This window comes from Halichoerus grypus, chromosome X (genome assembly GCF_964656455.1).
Source record: "Halichoerus grypus chromosome X, mHalGry1.hap1.1, whole genome shotgun sequence".
Classification (NCBI taxonomy): Eukaryota; Metazoa; Chordata; class Mammalia; order Carnivora; family Phocidae; genus Halichoerus; species Halichoerus grypus.
In genome coordinates, this window is record NC_135727.1 from 86,303,583 (window position 1) to 86,322,987 (window position 19,405).

At 38.0% G+C, this 19,405-nt stretch overlaps 1 protein-coding gene across 4 annotated transcripts in view; it reads left to right on the forward strand.

Moving 5' to 3' along the window:
* The window catches only part of WNK3 (WNK lysine deficient protein kinase 3), a 164,472-nt gene extending 145,458 nt beyond the window's left edge, over nucleotides 1-19,014 (forward strand). For all 4 annotated transcript variants that reach the window (XM_078065306.1, XM_078065307.1, XM_078065305.1 and 1 more), the window contains 4 exons: nucleotides 1-623; nucleotides 3,163-3,374; nucleotides 14,524-14,726; nucleotides 18,685-19,014. In XM_078065306.1, the coding sequence (XP_077921432.1) occupies nucleotides 1-623; nucleotides 3,163-3,374; nucleotides 14,524-14,726; nucleotides 18,685-19,014 (1,368 nt within the window). The remainder of the gene's footprint in view (nucleotides 624-3,162; nucleotides 3,375-14,523; nucleotides 14,727-18,684) is intronic.
* The last annotated feature ends 391 nt before the right edge of the window (nucleotides 19,015-19,405 follow it).

Below are 19,405 nucleotides of genomic sequence, written 5' to 3' on the forward strand. Positions count from 1 at the left end.
GTGATTACGGTTCCTCAGCAGCAATCAGTGAAAGTGACATCTTTTGGAATAGAACACACACCAGCATTCCATAAAATGACAACCCATTCTAGTGAAGAAGCTCTAGCCTTTACGGACAGAGCAAAGTCTCAATTAGTGGAAATGGAACCTGCCACGCACAATCCACCGACTTCACTTTCTTCTCAGAAGTTACGAGCTCTTCATGAAACCTTCAAAGAAGGTAAAAGAATTCCCAAACAAGGTGACAACTTCTCATCTTTCAGCACAGCTTGTGAGACTGATGTATCTTCAATGACCCCAGAAAAAGAGTTGGAAGAGAACTCAGCCATGGGAAGTAGTATGCATTCTGGACTTGAACTGTTGTTTAAAGAGAGAGAGATACTTACTGCTGGGAAACAGCCTAGCTCTGATAGTGAATTTTCAGCCACTCTTGCTGGCAGAGGGAAATCAGTGACAAAGACTGGTCCAGAGAGTGATCAGTGCTTACCACTCTGTGAAGAAAAAGCCTGTGCTCAAACACAGAGCTCACTCTTCTATTCACCATCTTCTCCAATGAGCAGTGATGATGAGTCAGAAATAGAGGACGAGGATTTGAAGGTGGAGCTTCAAAGATTACGAGAAAAGTAAGATTGTTTCTCTTTTGTCACAAGTCTGGTTGCCTGGAGTTTTATAGAACTAAGTATTTGACTGATAGCTAATTTACAATTGGTGACTTTTTTTAAAAAGATTTACTTATTTATTTACTTACTTACTTGAGGGAGAGAGAGAGAGTGTGTGTGTGCACACAGGGAAGGGGCAGAGGGAGAGGGAGAGAATCTCCAGCAGACTCTGTGCTGAGCATGGAGCCCAACACGGGGCTCGATCTCATGACCCTGAGATCATGACCTGAGCCAAAACCAAGAGTCAGATGCTTAACTGACTGAGCCACCCAGGTGCCCCACAATTGGTGACATTTTAATGATTGAAAATTTTTGATGATTGAAAACTACAAAGATAGCATCAGATCTCACAGGTCAGGGGCTCAGTCCCACATATGTCAATCATAAGTCCAAGTAGTATTACCTATGCTTCAAAGGTTCCCACAAGCCCTTCCTTGCGTTCAATTAATTTACTAGAGCAGCTTACAGAACTCAGGAAGAACAGTTTACTTACTAGATTATCAGTTTATTATAAAAGGACACAACTGAGGAACCGTCAGATGGCAAGGTACAGGGGAAGGGGCATAGAGCTTCCATGCCCTCTTGGGAGTACCAGCACCTTCATGTTTTTACCAACCTGGAAATTCTCCAAACCCTATACTAAGGGATTTTTATGGAAATTTCATTATGGTAGGCATGATTGATTTAAATCATTGGCCATTGGCGATTAATTCAGTCTCTAACTCTGTCCCAGAGGTGGAGTGGGAGGGGCTGAAAATCCCACCCTCTAATCACTTGGTTGGTTCTCCTGGCAATCAGCCCCCAACCTTAGGGGCTATTCAAGTCAGTTCATTAATATAAACTCAGGTGTGATTCCAAGGGGCTTATTATAATTAATAAGATTTCTTTCACCTTTATCACTCTAGAGCTACTTTAGGAACTGGAGCTATTTGAGGACAACAGGCCAGATATTAAAATAAAAGATCCTCCAATTGCTCTTTATAGCTTAGGAAATTACTAGGGTTTTAGGAGCTGTATTCTAGGAACAGGGATAAAGACCAAATATATATATTTTAATATAAATCATAATATCACAACAGTAAAAAAGCACACAGAACAATCTCTTATTTCTCATGCCCTAATCTCATTTCTCAGAGGCAACCACTGTGAACTGTTTGGTATATATCTTGCCTGTCATTTTTCTGTGCATTACATATATTTTTTGCCTTTTATGAAAGTGAGGTCATAATATACATGTTATTCTACAATTTTTTTACTTAACACTGTTGCTTATATACACGTTTGCACAAATAATCTTTATTCCACATATTAGAATAGCTATTTAAAGTTTATTTAATCCCTTATTAATGGACATTTCAGCTTTATTCCATGTTTTGCTTATGTAAGCAATGTTGAAGTAAACAACCTTATATTTTTACATACTTATGTGAGTATTTTTTGTAGGATAGATACCTAAAAGTAGAATTTCTGGGTTAAAAGGTATGTATACTTTAAATTGATAGATACTGCTAATATTGTTGTTCAGGGTGGCTATACCATTTTATACACCAAACAAATATATATGAAAGTGGGGTGCCTGGCTGGCTCGGTCAGTAGAGCATGTGACTCTTGATCTTGGGATCGTGAGTTCCAGCCCCATGTTGGGCATAGAGATTACTTTAACAATATATATATATATACATATATATGAAAGTGACTGTTTTCCCACTTCTTAACAACATTGGACTGGATATTATTGATCCTTTTAGTTTTATTCCAATCAGATAAATTAAAAATATTTCTTAAGAAATAATTGTGTTCTCCTACTTAACAGTGAAGTTGTACATATCTCATATTGGCTACTTGTATTTCCTCTTTGGAGTCACCTTCTCATATTCTTTCCCCTTTTTCCTATAAGGTTGTTTCTTTTTTTCTTATTGATTTTTTAAAAGATTTTATGTATTTATTTGAGAGAGAGAGAGCGAGCATGACTGGGGGTGGGGGACAGAGGGAGAGGGAGAAGCAGACTCCCCACTGAGCAGAGAGCCCGATGAGGCTCGATCCCAGGACCCTGAGATCATGACCTGAGCCGAAGGCAGCCACTTAACCGACTGAGCCACCCAGGCACCCTTTTCGTATTGATTTTTAGGAACTATTTATATATTCTGAATATTAATCTTTTACTATATGTTGCAAATATTTTGTTATTTATACTTGCAACATATAATAAAGAAAAGATTAGTATTATCAATATATGTGATTTTAAATTGTATTTCATTATCTTTCACTACATTGAAGTTTTAAAATTTGTTCTTGTCAATTTGTTCACTTTTTTCTTAATGTCTGATTAGTTTAATGTTGAGTTTAGGAAGGCATAGCCCATCCTAAAATTGTGAATATTCTGTATTTTCACATTCTTAATCTAAATTCCTTGTTAAACTTTCCTTGTATTGGTGTAGAGTTTCTTGAGTCGTCTGTATGATGCCAGTGCTATTAAAATGCTTTCTGCATGATTTTCATTTAGACACATTCAGGAGGTGGTAAATCTTCAAACCCAGCAGAACAAGGAGCTGCAGGAGCTCTATGAACGCCTTCGGGCAATTAAAGATAGCAAAATCCAATCATCAGAGGTTCCTCTGCCACCTTCGTCACCACGCAGACCAAGATCTTTCAAAAGCAAACTTCGTAGCCGCCCCCAGTCCTTGACACATGTGGACAGTGGCGCAGCTGCTACAGGTAAATTGGTCTTAAAAGTGATTTTAAAAACCTGGTCAAATAACAGCAAAATAATAAATATAATGATGATATAATTTATTTCTTATTTTTTATAATTTATTTCTTATTACGCTAAGATGCTTTAAAGAAGTACACGTTATCCTGAGATTCTTTTCTACCTTTTTGGTATTAGATATTCTTTTATGAAATAATGGTGAGGATAGATGATAGATTTTGGAGAGCAGATGAGTGTGTTTTATGTTTTCATTTGGAAAACAAACACCTGGAAGCCCAACTTCAGTCTCCCAAATAGTTTTTGAAATGTTATCAGTCATTGGGAACTAGAGTTTGTTGAGGAGTTTGTAGCTAACAAAGATAATCTTAAAAATACTGTCATGTTCTATGTGATGTAAGAGATCATTGTTTATTATTTATGAGAATATTAGAAAAATGTACTACTTTGATTTGAAAAAAGAGGATCAGTCTCTTCTTAATAAAGAAGTTGTTAATCGGGTCAGACTTCTTGGTTACATGTGCATAGTCAAGTGGGTGTTGAGGGTGAACAATAAGGATATATGTGAGATCTCAACAGAATTTGTGGTAGACAGAATAATGGCCCCTAAACAAGTCTTTGTGCAAATTCTTGGAACCTCTGACTATGTTTGGTTATATGGCAAAGAGGAATGGAGGTTGTGGATGGAATTAAGGTTGCTAATTAACTGACTTTAAAATAGGGAGATTATCCTGGATTACTCAGGTGGGCCCAAAGTAATCACAAGGGTCCTTTAAAGTGGAAAAGGGAGGCAGAAGAGAGGGTCAGAGAAAAGATGTGAGGAGGGAAGCAGTGTCAGACAGATGCAACATTGCTGGCTTGGAAGGTGGAGGAAGAGGGCCACAAACCAAGGAATTTAGGCTGCCCCTAGAAGCTGGAAAAGGCTGAGGAACAGATCTTCTCTAGAGCCTCCAGAAGGAATGAAGCCCTGCCAGCACATTGATTGTAGTCCAGTGAGACCCATGTTGGACTTCTAACCTACAGTATTATAAGATAATAAATCTGTGTTGTGTTGGTATGGATGTCAGCCACTAATCTATGGTAATCAGTTATAGCAACAATAGAAAACTAATACAGAACTCAAGAATGGAAATTCTTCTTTGTGATCCTCATAAAGATAGAATTGAAGGGTAAACTTAGATTGAGGGTAACTTTGGGAGGTTAATAGCAAAAGCATGGGAACTTTCAGTCTAATACTCTACCATTAATTGCTATACTTTTTTAAAAAGATTTTATTTATTTATTAGAGAGCAAGCATGAGAGAGAGAGAGAGAGCACAAGCAGGGGTGGGGGGTAGAGAGAGAAGCAGGCTCCCTGCCTAGCAGAGAGCCCAATACAGGACTCGATCCCAGGACCCTGGGATCATGACCTGAGCTGAAGGCAGATGCTTAACCAACTGAGCCCCCCAGGCACCCTAATTGCTATACTTTATTTTATTCTGTTTTGTTCTTTTCTTTAAAGATTTTATTTATTTGTCAGAGAGAGAGAGCACAAGCAGGGGGAGCGGCAGGCAGAGGGAGAAGCAGGCTCCCCACTGAGCAAGGAGCCTGATGCAGGAGTCGATCCCAGGACCCTGGGATCATGACCTGAGCTGAAGGCAGATGCTTAATCTACTGAGCCACCCAGGTGCCTCAATTCTGATTTGTTCTTAAGTGACTTGCTCTTTTTATGTAGTTTCTGTTTCCCCAGAACTTTGACTTGCAGATGGCTTTGGTTTGTTATGATCCAAAGCATTCTTTGACTTTCCAATCCCTGCTTAACTGGCCCTTGTCACATTCCAGAGATAGAAAATTGACTGACCCTGCTCATCTTTTTCATGCCAAGAAATGGGCCAGAGGCCATTGCCTATCCTATTCTTGGGCTCTCCTCCAGTCTGGTTGTTAAGGATTTTTTCTGCGTAGGTGAGCACAGTTCTTTGTCAGGCCACTTTGAAGAATGAAGAGGTAGACCAGACAGAGTGGTGGGCAGCAAAGCAAGGTTTATTGAGTGATAGCAAAGTGATAGTCCAGAGCTCCCGAGGAGGGAGGGGACCCGAGAGGGTTGCCACCAGTTTTTAAGTCTAGGGGTTTTTATGGGCTTGTTGGCGGGCTGTTTTCATCTAATTAAGCCTCCCTGTGCCTGTCATCCAATCAGGTTTTTGTCATATAGGAAAGGGTAGAGGGCTCCTCCCAGAATGGTGTAAAATCTTTTTAAGGGTGGTTTCCTCTTAGGACGGAGGGCCCCTTGTCCCTGCCTGCCTGCCTTCCATCTATCCTTCATTAATATCTGTTGTTGAGCCACTGTAGTGAATTTTTTATTTCAGTTATTATACTTTTAAACTCCAGAATTTCTATTTTTAAGAAAAGTTTCTATCTCTTGATATTCTCTGTTTAGTGTGAGACATTGTTATCATACTTTCCTTTAAATTTTTAGGCATAGTTTCCTTAAATTTGAATACAGATTTTGTCTACTAAGACCAAAATCTAGGCCCCCTTCAGGATGTTTTTGTTGACTTTTTTTCTGTATATGTGGCATTCTTTTCTGTTTCTTTGCATGTATCTTATTTTGTGATTAAAAACTGGACATTATAGATAATATATTGTAACAGCTCTGGTATCAGATTCTTCCACCCTCTTCCCCACCAAGGTCTGTTGTATTTTGTTTGTTTATTATTGTTATGGTATTTTCTTGTTGCTACTTACTTGTTTACTGATTTTCCAACACTACTCTGTATTCCCTGCAGTGTATGGCCATTAAGTTCTTTGCAAATTTAAAAAAATTTAGTTTTTATTTTTAAGTCTGGCATGCTGATGGTCACACCTGAGCCAGTACATTTAGTGGTGAGCCAATGATTTGTCAGAAGATTTCATTAAATGCTTCATCTGGATGTTTTTGTCAAGGGGATCTCTGTGAGAAGGCACACTTTCAAGCTTCACTTTATAAGACAACCTTTGAATTTATTTCCTGCTTGCCCAGGAAGTGAAGTTCAGCCAGAATTGAGTGATTGGTACTTTCTCCTTTCTCAGGTCTTTCCTGGCATGCCAGACATTTATATTCCCATGAATATGTCAGAGGTTTTGAAAGTTTCCTATGGTCATCTAATTGTCCTGGAATTCCTTTTTAATTCTAGGCCAGGCTCTTGTTTGCCCCAACTGAATCACAGCCTTAGGCATCCCAGTTGTTGCCAGAACTTTCCTATTGTTTTAGTAATGCCCTGGAGGTAGCTCCCTATCCTCCCCCACTCCACATACCCAGCCTGCCTGGGCTGACCTAAGCTCTGAGTGAAACCAAATATCCACCACACTCTAAGAATAGAGGGTCTTTCTAGGTTGTTGCAAGTTTAGACACAATATTGACTCTGGGGATGGTACTTTTTTTTTTTTTAAGATTTTATTTATTTATTTGAGAAAGAGAGAGAGCGAGAGCCTGCACGCACACAGAGGAAGAGGAGGAAGCAGCCACGCTGCTAAGCTGGGGGCCTCACGTGGAACTCGATTCCTGGACCCTGGGATCCTGACCTGAACCGAAGGCAGAGGAGGCAGACGCTTAACTGACTGAGCCACCCAGGCGCCCCTGGGGATGGTGCTTTTAAGGGAACTCAAAAAGAGGTCTAATCTCTATTGTCTGCAGTGCTGCTGGCTTTTGGCCATCACAACACTGAGCTGAGGAAGAAGCTGGGATGGAACTTGCCAAAAGTTAAAATGTCACAGACCTCAGTAGTGTGTCTTGGATAAATGATTTTGACTTCATTCTGTGTCTTTGGATAATTGTCAGAGTTCTGAAATGGTTGGTTTGAGTTGTTTTGCCCATATTTTTATTGTTTTAAAGAGCATGTTCACCTAGGCCCTTACTCTGCATTTTTTGAAGTCTTTCTCCTCCCTCTTCTTCTATTATGGCAAAGACCTTGTGTTGAATTAGTATTATTTCTTCTTTAACTGTCTGGAAGAATTGTCCAATGAAACCACTTGGGGTCAGAGATTTCTATTTTAGGAAGTTTTTCACTACAAATTCAAATTATTTAATAGGATTATAGGATTATTCAGGTTATGCATTTTATGTTGAGTAAGTTTTGGTAGTTTATGGTTTTTGAAGCTTGGTCCATTTCATCTAAGCTGTTGAATCTCTGTGTTTAGAGTTGTTTATTACTACCTTTTTAATGTCTTGGAAACCTGTAGTGACATCTGGATGTTTTTGCCAAGGGGAATCTCTGTGAGAAGGCACACTTTCAAGCTTCACTTTATAACACAGCCTTTGAATTTATTTCCTGCTTGCCCAGGAACTGAAGTTCAGCCAGAATTGAGTGATTGGTACTTTCTCCTTTCTTAGGTCTTTCCTGGCATGCCAGACATTTCTGGATATTTGTAATTTGTGTCGTCTCTTTTTTTTTTTCCTTGTCAGTCTTGATAGCAGTTTATCAATTTTATTGATCTTTTCAAAGATATCCAGTGTTTGTTTTTATTGGTTTCCTTAATTGTTTTCCTGTTTTAACTTTCATTGATTTCTACTCTTTATTATTTTCTTCCTCCTACACATGCCTTGTTTTTATTTTGCTCTTTTTCTAATTTCTTTAAATGGAAGCTAAGATTATTTTTTAAAGATTTATTTATTTATTTTAGACAGGGAGCGCACGTGAGCACAAGCATGTGCCAACAAGCGGGGGGGGGAGGGGGAGGAGGAGAGGGAGAGAGGACTGAGAGAGACTCCTTAAGCAGAATCCCTGCTGAGCGTGGAGCCCTACTCGGGGCTCAGTCCCAGCACTCTGAGATCATCACCAGAGCTGAAATCACTAGTCTGTTGCTTAACCAACTGAGCCACTCAGGTACCCCGGAAGCTAAGATTATTGTTGTGTGAGACCTTTCATTTTATAATACAAGCTTTTAATGCTATAAATTTTCCTAAAAGTACCATTTTGACTACATCTACTAAGATTTTTAAAAATTAAGCTTTATTGGGCGCCTGGGTGGCTCAGTCGTTAAGCGTCTGCCTTCGGCTCAGGTCATGATCCCAGGGTCCTGGGATCGAGTCCCACATCGGGCTCCCTGCTCGGCAGGAAGCCTGCTTCTCCCTCTCCCACTCCCCTGCTTGTGTTCCTGCTCTCGCTCTCTCTCTCTCTGTCAAATAAATAAATAAAATCTTTAAAAAAATAAAAAATAAAAAAAAATAAAAATTAAGCTTTATTTTGGGGGGACAGTTTTAGATTTATAGAAAAATTGTTAAGATAGTACAGAGAGTTTCCAATTTCCATAAGATAGTACTGAGAGTACCCCACACCCAGTTTTCCCAATTACTAGCATCCTACATTCATATGGTATATTTGTCACAACCAATAAACCAATCTTGATACATTATTATTAACTAAAGTCCATATTTTACTCTGATTTCCTTAGTTTTTTTTTTTTTTTTTAAAGATTTTATTTATTTATTTGTCAGAGAGAGAGACAGAACACAAGCAGGGCGAGAGGCAGGCAGAGGGAGAAGCAGGCTCCCTGCCAAGCAAGGAGCCCGATGTGGGACTCGATCCCAGGACCCTGGGATCATGACCTGAGCCGAAGGCAGCCGCTTAACCGACTGAGCCACCCAGGCGTCCCTGATTTCCTTAGTTTTTACCTTTTCTTTTTTCTGTCCCAGGATCCCATCCAGGGTACCAAATTATTTAGTGTTCATGTCTCCTTAGGCTTTTCTTGGCTCTAACAGTTTCTCAGAACTTCCTTGTTTTTGATGACCCTGAAAGTTTCGAGGAGTACCAGTCAGCTATTGTGTATAATTTTGTTTTTGAACTCTTTTTTACTTACTAGCACCAGAAGATGCTCTAGGCTAATTTTGTATATTTCCTGCCCCAGTCTTAGGAGCCACCATTTCCAAAAGGAATCCTAATTACTTTTATTGGAGAATAGACTAGCCTGCTTCTCCTTCTCCCTCTGCCCCTCCCCTCTGCTCACATGCGTGTGCACATGATCTCTTGCTCACTCGCTCTCTCAAATAAAATCTTAAAAAAATAATCCTATCTAGAATGTTGATTTTTTTTACTTCTTTTTTTAAATTTAATTTAATTTTATTATGTTATGTTAGTCACCATACAATACATCATTTGTTTTTGATGTAGTGATCCACGATTCATTGTTTTCATATAACACCCAGTGCTCCATGCAGTACGTGCCCTCCTTAATACCCACCACTGGGCTAACCCATCCCCCCACCCCCCTCCCCTCTAAAACCCTCAGTTTGTTTCTCAGAGTCCATAGTCTCTCATGGTTCATCTCTCCCTCCAATTCCCCCCCCTTCATTTTTCCCTTCCTTTGCCTAATGTTCTCCATGCTATTCCTTATGTTCCACAAATAAGTGAAACCATATGATAATTGACTTTCTCTGCTTGACTTATTTCACTTAGCATAATCTCCTCCAGTCCCATCCATGTTGATGTAAAAGTTGGGTATTCATCCTTTCTGATGGCTGAGTAATATTCCATTGTATATATGGACCACATCTTCTTTATCCATTCATCTGTTGAAGGGCATCTCAGCTCTTTCCACAGTTTGGCTGTTGCAGACATTGCTGCTATGAACATTGGGGTGCATATGGCCTTTCTTTTCACTACATCTGTGTCTTTAGGGTAAATACCCAGTAGTGCAATTGCTGGGTCATGGGGTAGCTCTATTTTTAATTTTTTGAGGAATCTCCACACTGTTTTCCAAAGTGGCTGTACCAACTTACATTCCCACCAACAGTGTAAGAAGGTTCCCCTTTCTCCACAACCTCTCCGAAATTTGTTTCTTGCCTTGTCAATTTTTGCCATTCTAACTGGTGTAAGGTGGTATGGTGTAAGGTGGAATATTGATTTTTTTTTAATAGGAAGTAATTGACCCAGTTTTTTAAAAAGATTTATTCATTTATTTTAGAGAGAGAGAGCGCGTGCGTGATCATGCACTAGTGGGGGGGACGGGCAGAGAGAGAATCTCAAGCAGACTCCCTGCTGAGTGTGGAGCCCTATGTGGGCTCAGTCCCACGACCCATGAGATCATGACCTGAGTCAAAACCAATTATTGGCTGCCCAACCGAGACCAGTTATTTTTACCTTGTGAGTTCTAGCCTATCTTCTTTGGTCTGTTGTTCCAGTGTCAGTTCAGTTGCATTGCCTCTGTGGTACTCTTTGGATCTTTCCCACATGTGGGTCTCCCAGTGGTCAGTCTCAGTCTTTGGCAGTTGTCTTAGTTCATTTCTCATGTCTTTGGTGTACTGCATTTTTCGTTGCTGAGAGAAAGGAGTATGCTCAAGTGTGCCCCCCTCATGGAAGTCTGTGCATAAATTTCTCTAGATTCCTGTGTCTTTTTCCCTTGCTGATCCTATCATGCATCTTTTTGTTGTAATAAACTTAGCTGTGAATACAACTATATGTTGAGTCCTTACACCTTTGATTGAATCACTGAATCTGTGAGTGGTCTTGGGGACCCTGAAACATAATTGCATTTGATAATCTCAATCCTCAAAATAACTGTAAGGTAGGTAGAAGTTAATGTCTGTCTCTTATAGGTAAGAAGACTAAAGTTAGTGAGGTTAAACTACTTCCCTAGAACCTCAGTTCATAAGCGAGGGAATCCAAATCTGTTTAACTCCAAACAAAGCCTTGGTTCTTCACTGTTATTCTGCATTGCCTCCTAATACCAGAAATTGTGTCTTCAGTGGGTTGAGAGGAGGCAATGGAGGATTATAGAGGGTGATAGTGGTCTGAGACTGCTACATACAGCTTGTAGTATTTGAGTTGGTCTTGAAGGGTAAATGGACAGGATTAAAATTGGTGAAGTGCTGTGGGAAGAGTATTGTTTATAGGTAGAATTGCATGATATAAAGGCATGCAAATGTTAAAATGCAAGATTTATTTCCAAGAAAGAGAATATAACAGTTGGATGAAATGGAGGGTTGATATTAGAATTAGAAGGTTTTTCTTACATACTTTAAAAAAGAACTTTTGGCAACTGCCGTAGCTTGTCTATGCTACAATCTGGTGTAAGATAATGTATCTGATCTAACACATAATTATATATTTAAGCTTAATAAATGAGATAGTATGTTTGTTTAGGGATAATAAATATCTGTTCTGCAAAGATAACCATGACTACTACCAATGACTTTGCCACCTAACAAGTTAAAAACCTACTGTTGTTTAGAGGTTAAGAAACCTCTAAAGTGGGAGGGGGGGTTGAACAGAAGAGTGAAATGCTGAAAACAGCATTTAACTGTTATTAATCTGGTGGCAATGTGAAGAATGTATTGGCTAGAGCTAGGGAGTGAGTCCATTTAGATCATTGTAATCATAGCATTCCATGTATGAGATGATTAAGAGTTTAGAGAATTGTGGAAGTGAAAATAGGCAAGAGATGTTGTATAGGATGAATTGCCATGATGTGGTGATGACTGGATATTTGTATATCTTTGGTGAGATCCAAATGTTCGGAGTCTGAGTAGTTTGGAGAAAATATGAAAGATATCATAGAAATATGACATTTAGGTGAACTGTTATGCCAAGACCACGTTAGGTTTGATTCTAGGTGTATTGAATTGAATAATTTATTGACATCCAAATGGAAAAACACATTTGGGTTCTGAAATTGGATTGAAGAGGGGTCAAGGTTTGAGATAAGAGATGGGAACATTCGCAGTCAGGTGGTCACTAAAACTATCTGAATGGGGGCATCACCTTGGGGAAAAAACAGAAAAGAACAACAAGGACTATACTCTGGTTTTATTCATTTCATCAGTAAGAAATGAATATTAAAGAGTATCTTTGAAGTTTTAAGTAATAAGTAATGTTGACTTTTTTATAACTGTTAAAACATTTGTACAGTACTTCTTTTCATGTAGATATTTTCTAGTTTGTGAACTTTAAGTGGTCTTTTATGGTATATGAGTAACTCTTAAATGAAATCAGTAAATAATTGTCCTTTTCATGTATAAAGTATAGTTAGGCACCGGATAACATTCACGTAACGTTTTTTTCTTCTCATATAGCATGTTGTTCTTGATAACTTCTGGAAGGTATGTGTGTGCATATCTTTCTGTTGCCTACTTAGGAGTCTTGCCCTCGGTTCCTGTTTCATTTCAATACCTGTTTGGTTTGTTAATCATTTCTTCACTTGCTGGCTATTGTGCCACTATCATTACCATCAATTGAGGGTTCGAGATCACTTGTTCCATCAGAGTTGTACACAAGAATCCTGACATTGGGCTTTCCCTTAGTGCAGAAATGTTCTTAAATGAATGACATTCAAACTTAGCTCTATGCAACACATTTTTTTTAGAAACTAAGGGGAATGAGCACAGAAATACTCCTTAGGAGAAGCTGGGTGAACAAAAATTTTGGCACTAATGTGTATATGGTTCTGGCTATTGTCTCCATTTTACTCCTACCTGCTGACGTCTCCATTTTACTCCTACCAACTGACATTTTTCCAGGGTAAGAAGACAATCTTAAAAGGCTTCAGCTCCAAAGTCTTCCCCAATATTGTTCTGCTATTTGTTCCATCACTGGAGTTGACAGAGAATTAGATGAATGTGCAGAGGGATAACAGGGGAAAAAATGTCTTTATTATAGGCTGACTTGTTGTCTTCGGGTTTTAAGTCTTAGAAAAGGAGGGAATTCCAGCAATATTGGTATGTCATTTTGATAACTCATGGTTGCCCAAAAGGTAGTATACATGATTTTTTATAAAACTTTTGTATATGTGAATGTGGTCCAATTAATTCATTAAACTCTTCTTAAGCAATTTTCATTAATATGTTTTCATTTAATATTTAATCCCCTTGAATCTAAGCTTTCAGTAATGCAGAGTTCATTGAGAATCACAGACTTTGTATAAGCACTCATTAAGATTATCAAGTTCCTCCTTTTGAAGCAAGTTTCCCATTCATTTCCCAGTGTATTCTATGGGTTGGTATGGTACAGTGGAAAGCACACTGACCTGTCAGGATACCTGGGTTCTAGCCCCAGCATATAACCTCAGCTTCTGGATCCCATTCTTCTCATCCAAAAAATAGAATACTTGTTGAGTCTATATCACAGGTCTGTTATAAGTTTCAAAAATGATAAAGAAAATTACTTTGAAAGTGTTAATATGGAGGCTTCTTGCATCATCTTTGGCAATTTACATATTTTTTCACAATTAAAAAAAGTACCATAACAAATGTACAAGAAATTTTCATATGCTTGTTTAATAAAATTCCTGAAAATGTTATTGTGCTTATATTTCAAAACTGTATTTCCTAAAATTCATTTTAAACCCACTCTATAAGTTCTGGATTGTAAATCCGAGGAATTGGAACTTTATGAATTTTTTCTATGAGAATGATTTAGTAAATGTGTATAATAGTACTGAATAATTTAAAGACTTAGTGTGATGTTCAGATGAGGAAATTTTTTGCTGTCAGAGACTTCTGTAATTGATTTTTTTCATTTATTTTGGACATCTTACGCTCTACAACTCATGAAGTTCATACACCTTCTGCAGTTTGTTTCTGCCATTTGTTTATCATTAACAAATAAAAATATTGGTTAAAAAGTTAAATGAGATTCTAGTTTTCTGATGCTTGTTGAAAGTCAGTATGGTATACTGAAAAGAGAGAGCATCCTTGTCTACATTTTAGCATTCCAGGCCTGATTCAGCTGATGACTAATTGCAAGAACTCGGGCATATCATTGTACCTTCTCTGGGGCTCATTTGTCCATTATAAAACAAGTGGTTTGGATTAGACTTCTAAGGTTCTTTTCAATTTTAACATTCTATGAGTGTTTTTAAAAACTCTTCTAAGTATCTATCTGAGGAAACTAATGTAAAGATTATAATTGGTACTGTTTTTAGAGATACTGTTTATTATATTTGACTAATAACTTATACCTTATTTGACTTATACCAAGGTGACCATATAATTTGTTATCCAACAAGAGAAAACTTTTGAGAGTTAAAGGCACACTGTTAATAATTACTCCAGGGCAACAGCTTTTAAACCAGGACTGTCCCAGATAAACTTGAATGTCTGGTTACCCTATCTGTACCCCGTATGTGGGGTTCTGTCAACTGCATTATTGGCCGAAGAACAGTATTTATCAGTTTTAATTCCTTTTTATGGTTTTTCTGTTTTTTCTTCTAGATCCACTGTGTGTGGAAAGTAATGTAGCATCATGCCAACAATCTCCAGCTAGTAAAAAAGGGATGTTCACAGACGACTTACATAAGCTGGTTGATGACTGGACAAAGGAAACAGTAGGAAATTCTCTTATTAAGCCAAGTTTAAACCAACTCAAACAGAGTCAACACAAACTAGAGACAGACAACTGGAACAAAGTATATGAAGTAAGTTGTTTTTACATATTCCTCTTTATTTATGAGAACTAAAACCAGGGGCTCCTGGGTGGCTCAGTCGGTTAAAGGTCTGACTCTTGATCTCAGCTCAGGTCTTGATCTCACGGTTGTGAGCTCAAGCCCCACGCTGGGCTCCACGCTGGGCATGGAGCTTATTTAAAAAAAAAAAAAAAAAAGAACTAAAACCATAAAAATTGATTCACTTAGTCACTATGAGAGAATGGTGTGATTTGACAACATAGAGACTTCTATCCTTGTCTAGATTCATTATGTCTAAGCAAATTATCTTTTAGACCAGAGGTCAGCAAACTTTTTCTGAGAAGGGGCCAGTTAGTAAATACTTTCAAGTCGTGTGGTTGCAACTAGTTAGCTCTGTCGTAGGACAAAAGCAGCCATAGACAAAACATAAATGAATGCACATGGCTTTGTTCCATTAAAACTTGACTTGCAAAAAGAGGTGGCATGCTGTAGATTGCTGTCCCTTGTTTTAGACTCTTACACCTGCAAAAAAATAACCATCAAGTATCAAAAAGAAAGCATCTAGAGTGATGGTTAATTCAGTCCTGTGGTGCAAGAAGAGTTTGGGTTTTGAGGAAAAGCTATCATATGTTGTATGTCAGTATTCTTAGAACTACTAAGTGATCTTATTTGTTCAGTTTGAAAAATAATTTTAAAGCTCTTTAAGCTATAATACTGTGAAAGACATCTTATATTTATGGGATGACATGCCTAGTTAATTGCATATGGTCTTAGATGTACATGCAGTTGAGATATAGAAAGATGTCCTCAATGCATTCTGGAGTGGGAAGAAGGCAGGCCTATAGAACAATATATACAGTATTTGTTTAAAATTATGTACATTAGATATATGTATATACACACAGAAATAGGAAAAGCCATTAACAATATGTGGGATGGTGGAATTTGGGCCTTATTTACTTTGTACTTCTCTGTGTTTGAATTTTTAAAGTATCACTTTTTCACAATGAGTAAATCTATTAAAATGTGAATCAGGGCTTAGAATCTGAACTCTCATAATTGAAAGAGATATATTTGTGTGTGTGTGTGTGTGTGTGTGTGTGTTGTATTTGTGTACATGTATGTGTATATTTGTAGTCATTGCATATAGTTTGGTAAAGAGAGTCTGAAAATACAGTTAGTGTTAATGTTGAATAAAAATTTCAAAAGCCTAGATTTCCCAAACTAGGAAGCAGTATATTTCTTGGGGATTCTGTGTATTTATCTTACTCCTGGCACCGATTTATACACAGATAGTATCACCATTGTAAAAATTGGAAGACTTTAGAGGCAGATTTCAAGGCATAAATGCATTGGTGCTGCCAGTGACAGATCCTCTGAGTACTCTGTGAATGGAGACTTTTGTTGACTAGTAGGAGGGTGGTTGTTTGCAGTATAATGGGGGATTTTTGGAGGGAGAGTGAGTATAAAATGGAGTATGAACAAAAGTGGTGAAGGTCTTTAAACAGAATTGGGTTCCAATGTCAGCTCAGTCACTTACTAGTTGTGTGACTATAGGCAAGTCATCTGTGCCTCAATTTCCATGTCTTTAAAACAGAGATAATACTTACCTGCCTTACAAGATTGCTGTGAGGATTAAATGAGGTAACACCTTTAGAGTGACTAGCACAAAGTAGTAACTATTTTTGTATTTTGAGTTCAGTTGATTACATCTTTGTGTGGAAAACTGATCTCATAATCTAATGTTCTTGCTTTTTATCGATTTGTGGCCTTACTTAGAAAATTTTGTCACAATTATGTCAAACTTATATAAATATATAAATATAAAATTGTAGCTGTAATAAGGACTTCAAAGGAAAAATTAAGATATCATATGTAAGAGATTTGATCTAGTGAAGGGAAGTCAAGCTTTCACTGAGAAAGTGATGATTGAACAGAGATCTAAAGTATGAGTAGGTGTTAACTAGGTGACAAAGGGAGGGAATATAATTCCAAGCAGAAAGAACAGCATATGCAAAAGCCATGTATGGGTAAAGAGATCATGGAGAGACTGAAAGTAAGCCAGTTTGGCTGAAGTGAAGAGAGCAGAGAGGAGTTGGTATGCAGTGAATCTAAGGAGTTTGGGAGGGTCTTAAAAGTGGTGATGATAAGGAACTTTGTTTTATTTTAAGAAAGATGGATAGCAAAAAAAAAAAAAAGAAGAAGAAGAAGAAGAAGTTGGATAGCCATTGAAGCCCTAGGGTTAACATCATATTTGCTTTTTGAAAATATTACTCTGACTTGAAGCAAGAAGAAAGGATTATGGGGGCTAAGGGAAGAAGTTGATAGACCAAATAAGAGTTAGTCACAGTAGTCTAGATAAAGAGAAGTTGAGATAAAGAAAAGTGAATAGATTCCAAGAAATGTTTAAGAGAGAAAATGGGGGTGCCTGGGTGGCTCAGCCGGTTAAGCGTCTGACTCTCGATCTCAGCTCAGGTCTTGATCTTGGGGTCGTGATTTCAAGCCCTGCATTGGGCGCCACACTGGGCATGGGGCCTACTTAAAAAGAGAGAGAGAGAAAAGGGACAAGATTTAGTATGGAGTGGATGTATGGCAAGAGGGAAGGTGTCAAGACTAGGTTTCTGGCTGCCATTACTGGCTATCATTCAAGCGTACCAATCACCAAGATGTGGAACATGAGTAGGCAGTGTGTTTTGGTAGAGGAAAGACCATAGGTCATTTGAATCTCAAATTCCTTTGAAATATGCAGAAGAAGGTTAAGTATAACAAGTCATCTCCATTGTCTTTTTTAAAAATAAAAATCACATTATTGTTTGTAAAATAATGTTCATTATAGAATTTAATAAATGCAGAAAAGTACAAATCTTAAAATAGCCCCTTCAAATCCCACTACCTAGAAATAATTGTCACTAACTTTAGGTAAACAACATTTCAGATATCTTTCTGTCTGTATATGGATACATGGAAATGACTTTATAAAAATGCAATCATACTATATGTGCCCTTTTGAATCAGAAGTATTAAATTTAATTTTACTTTAACAGAACAAAAACACTGATATGAAGAAGGGATTACTGAACTTGAAATAAATGTGTTTTTTCACATCAAGAGATATGGTCATTCATTCTTGAGTCAAGCAAAAGCCTTTTAGTTTCAGTTTATTTGAAAGGCTTTTAGCTTGACTATTCAACCTAGAAGAACTAAGCATTTGAGACTGATACCAAACTCTACTTTAAGTGAGAATTATTTACTTCCGTTAGACTTACTATTACCATATGCATAAGATTTCAGTAATCTCGAGAGATATGCATACTCGCAATAGGACATGATAAGGAGAGTCAGGCAGGAATATATTTTCACAGTACTGCCAAAAACATAATGCTCTTGAGTTTAAACTTCCAAAAATGCAATAGGAACGTTAGACTTTAAGGCAATGAGTAGAAGTGGGTGGGGAGGTGACATTTGTTGAGCACCTACTATATATGCCAGGCTCTTTCCCCTGTGCCACACTAAATCATGCTCCTCTGTCTCCAGAGAATTACGTAGTAAGCTGGTCTGTTGTTTGTGGTGCTGAATGAGAGAATTCATGGGGCTAGGAAGAGGAAATAAAAATAGAAGAGTAGTGCTAACATAAAGAAATGAGACAACACTGAACTGTGAACAGAGATTTAGCAGGGTCCTTGGAGTTAGCTGGAACTCTATTCAAATCCTCACCTCACTATCAAGTTGCTTAGTGATATTGGGTGTCAGCAGTTTTGATCTTCAATTTCTTTATCTGAAAATGCCTACCTTGCAGGGCAGTAATGAAGAGGAAATGAAATAAGGTATGCAACAATGCTTGGCACACAGAAATGTAGCGTCTTATAGTAATAATAGGAAGAGTAAGCCAGAAAGATTAGGAAGGAATATAGATGGGTAAAAGCATCGACCAAATGAACTGATCTTTTGTTTTTATTTTTGTTTTTGTTAGAATACTCCATCTACTATGGGCTACACACCAACATGGATTTCTTCTCTGTCCCAAATCCGTGGAGCTGTCCCAACCTCCTTGCCACAAGGACTCCCACTCCCTTCATTTCCTGGGCCATTATCATCATATGGAATGCCCCATGTTTGTCAGTATAATGCTGTGGGGGGGCCAGGGTACCCAGTACAGTGGGTAGGAATTTCAGGAACACCGCAACAGTCTGTAGTAATTCCTACTCAATCTGGGGGACCATTCCAGCCGGGAATGAATTTACAGGCGTTTCCAGCTTCATCAGTGCAGAATCCATCCGCGATCCCTCCTGGTCCCAAATGAATCAGAGTAGATGATGAAGAAAAGGGAGATTTTTTTCAGAATTATTTTCAGGACACCTAAGATACTAAACGTTCTTCTTCTTGGGTTCTGCCATATTTTCCCTCATTTGAGTTTACTTTCCACTATATTTTTTTTTTGTTCCATTGTGGTATTTTATATAGCTCATCATTCTGTAGAACTGTGCAGTTTGTATATAGAACACTGCACACAGAAATGTTTTTTCACTTCAAATCCTATCCTCTTTGATACTTGATTTTTTAAAAATACCGTTCAGAATGCTTTAATAAGCTCAGCTGGAGCATTACCATTTCCAGGACACTTTCCATGAATTGCTGAGAAGCCCCCATTTTTTACTGCTGCTATCTGCAGCTGGATGATACTTTAAAATGTA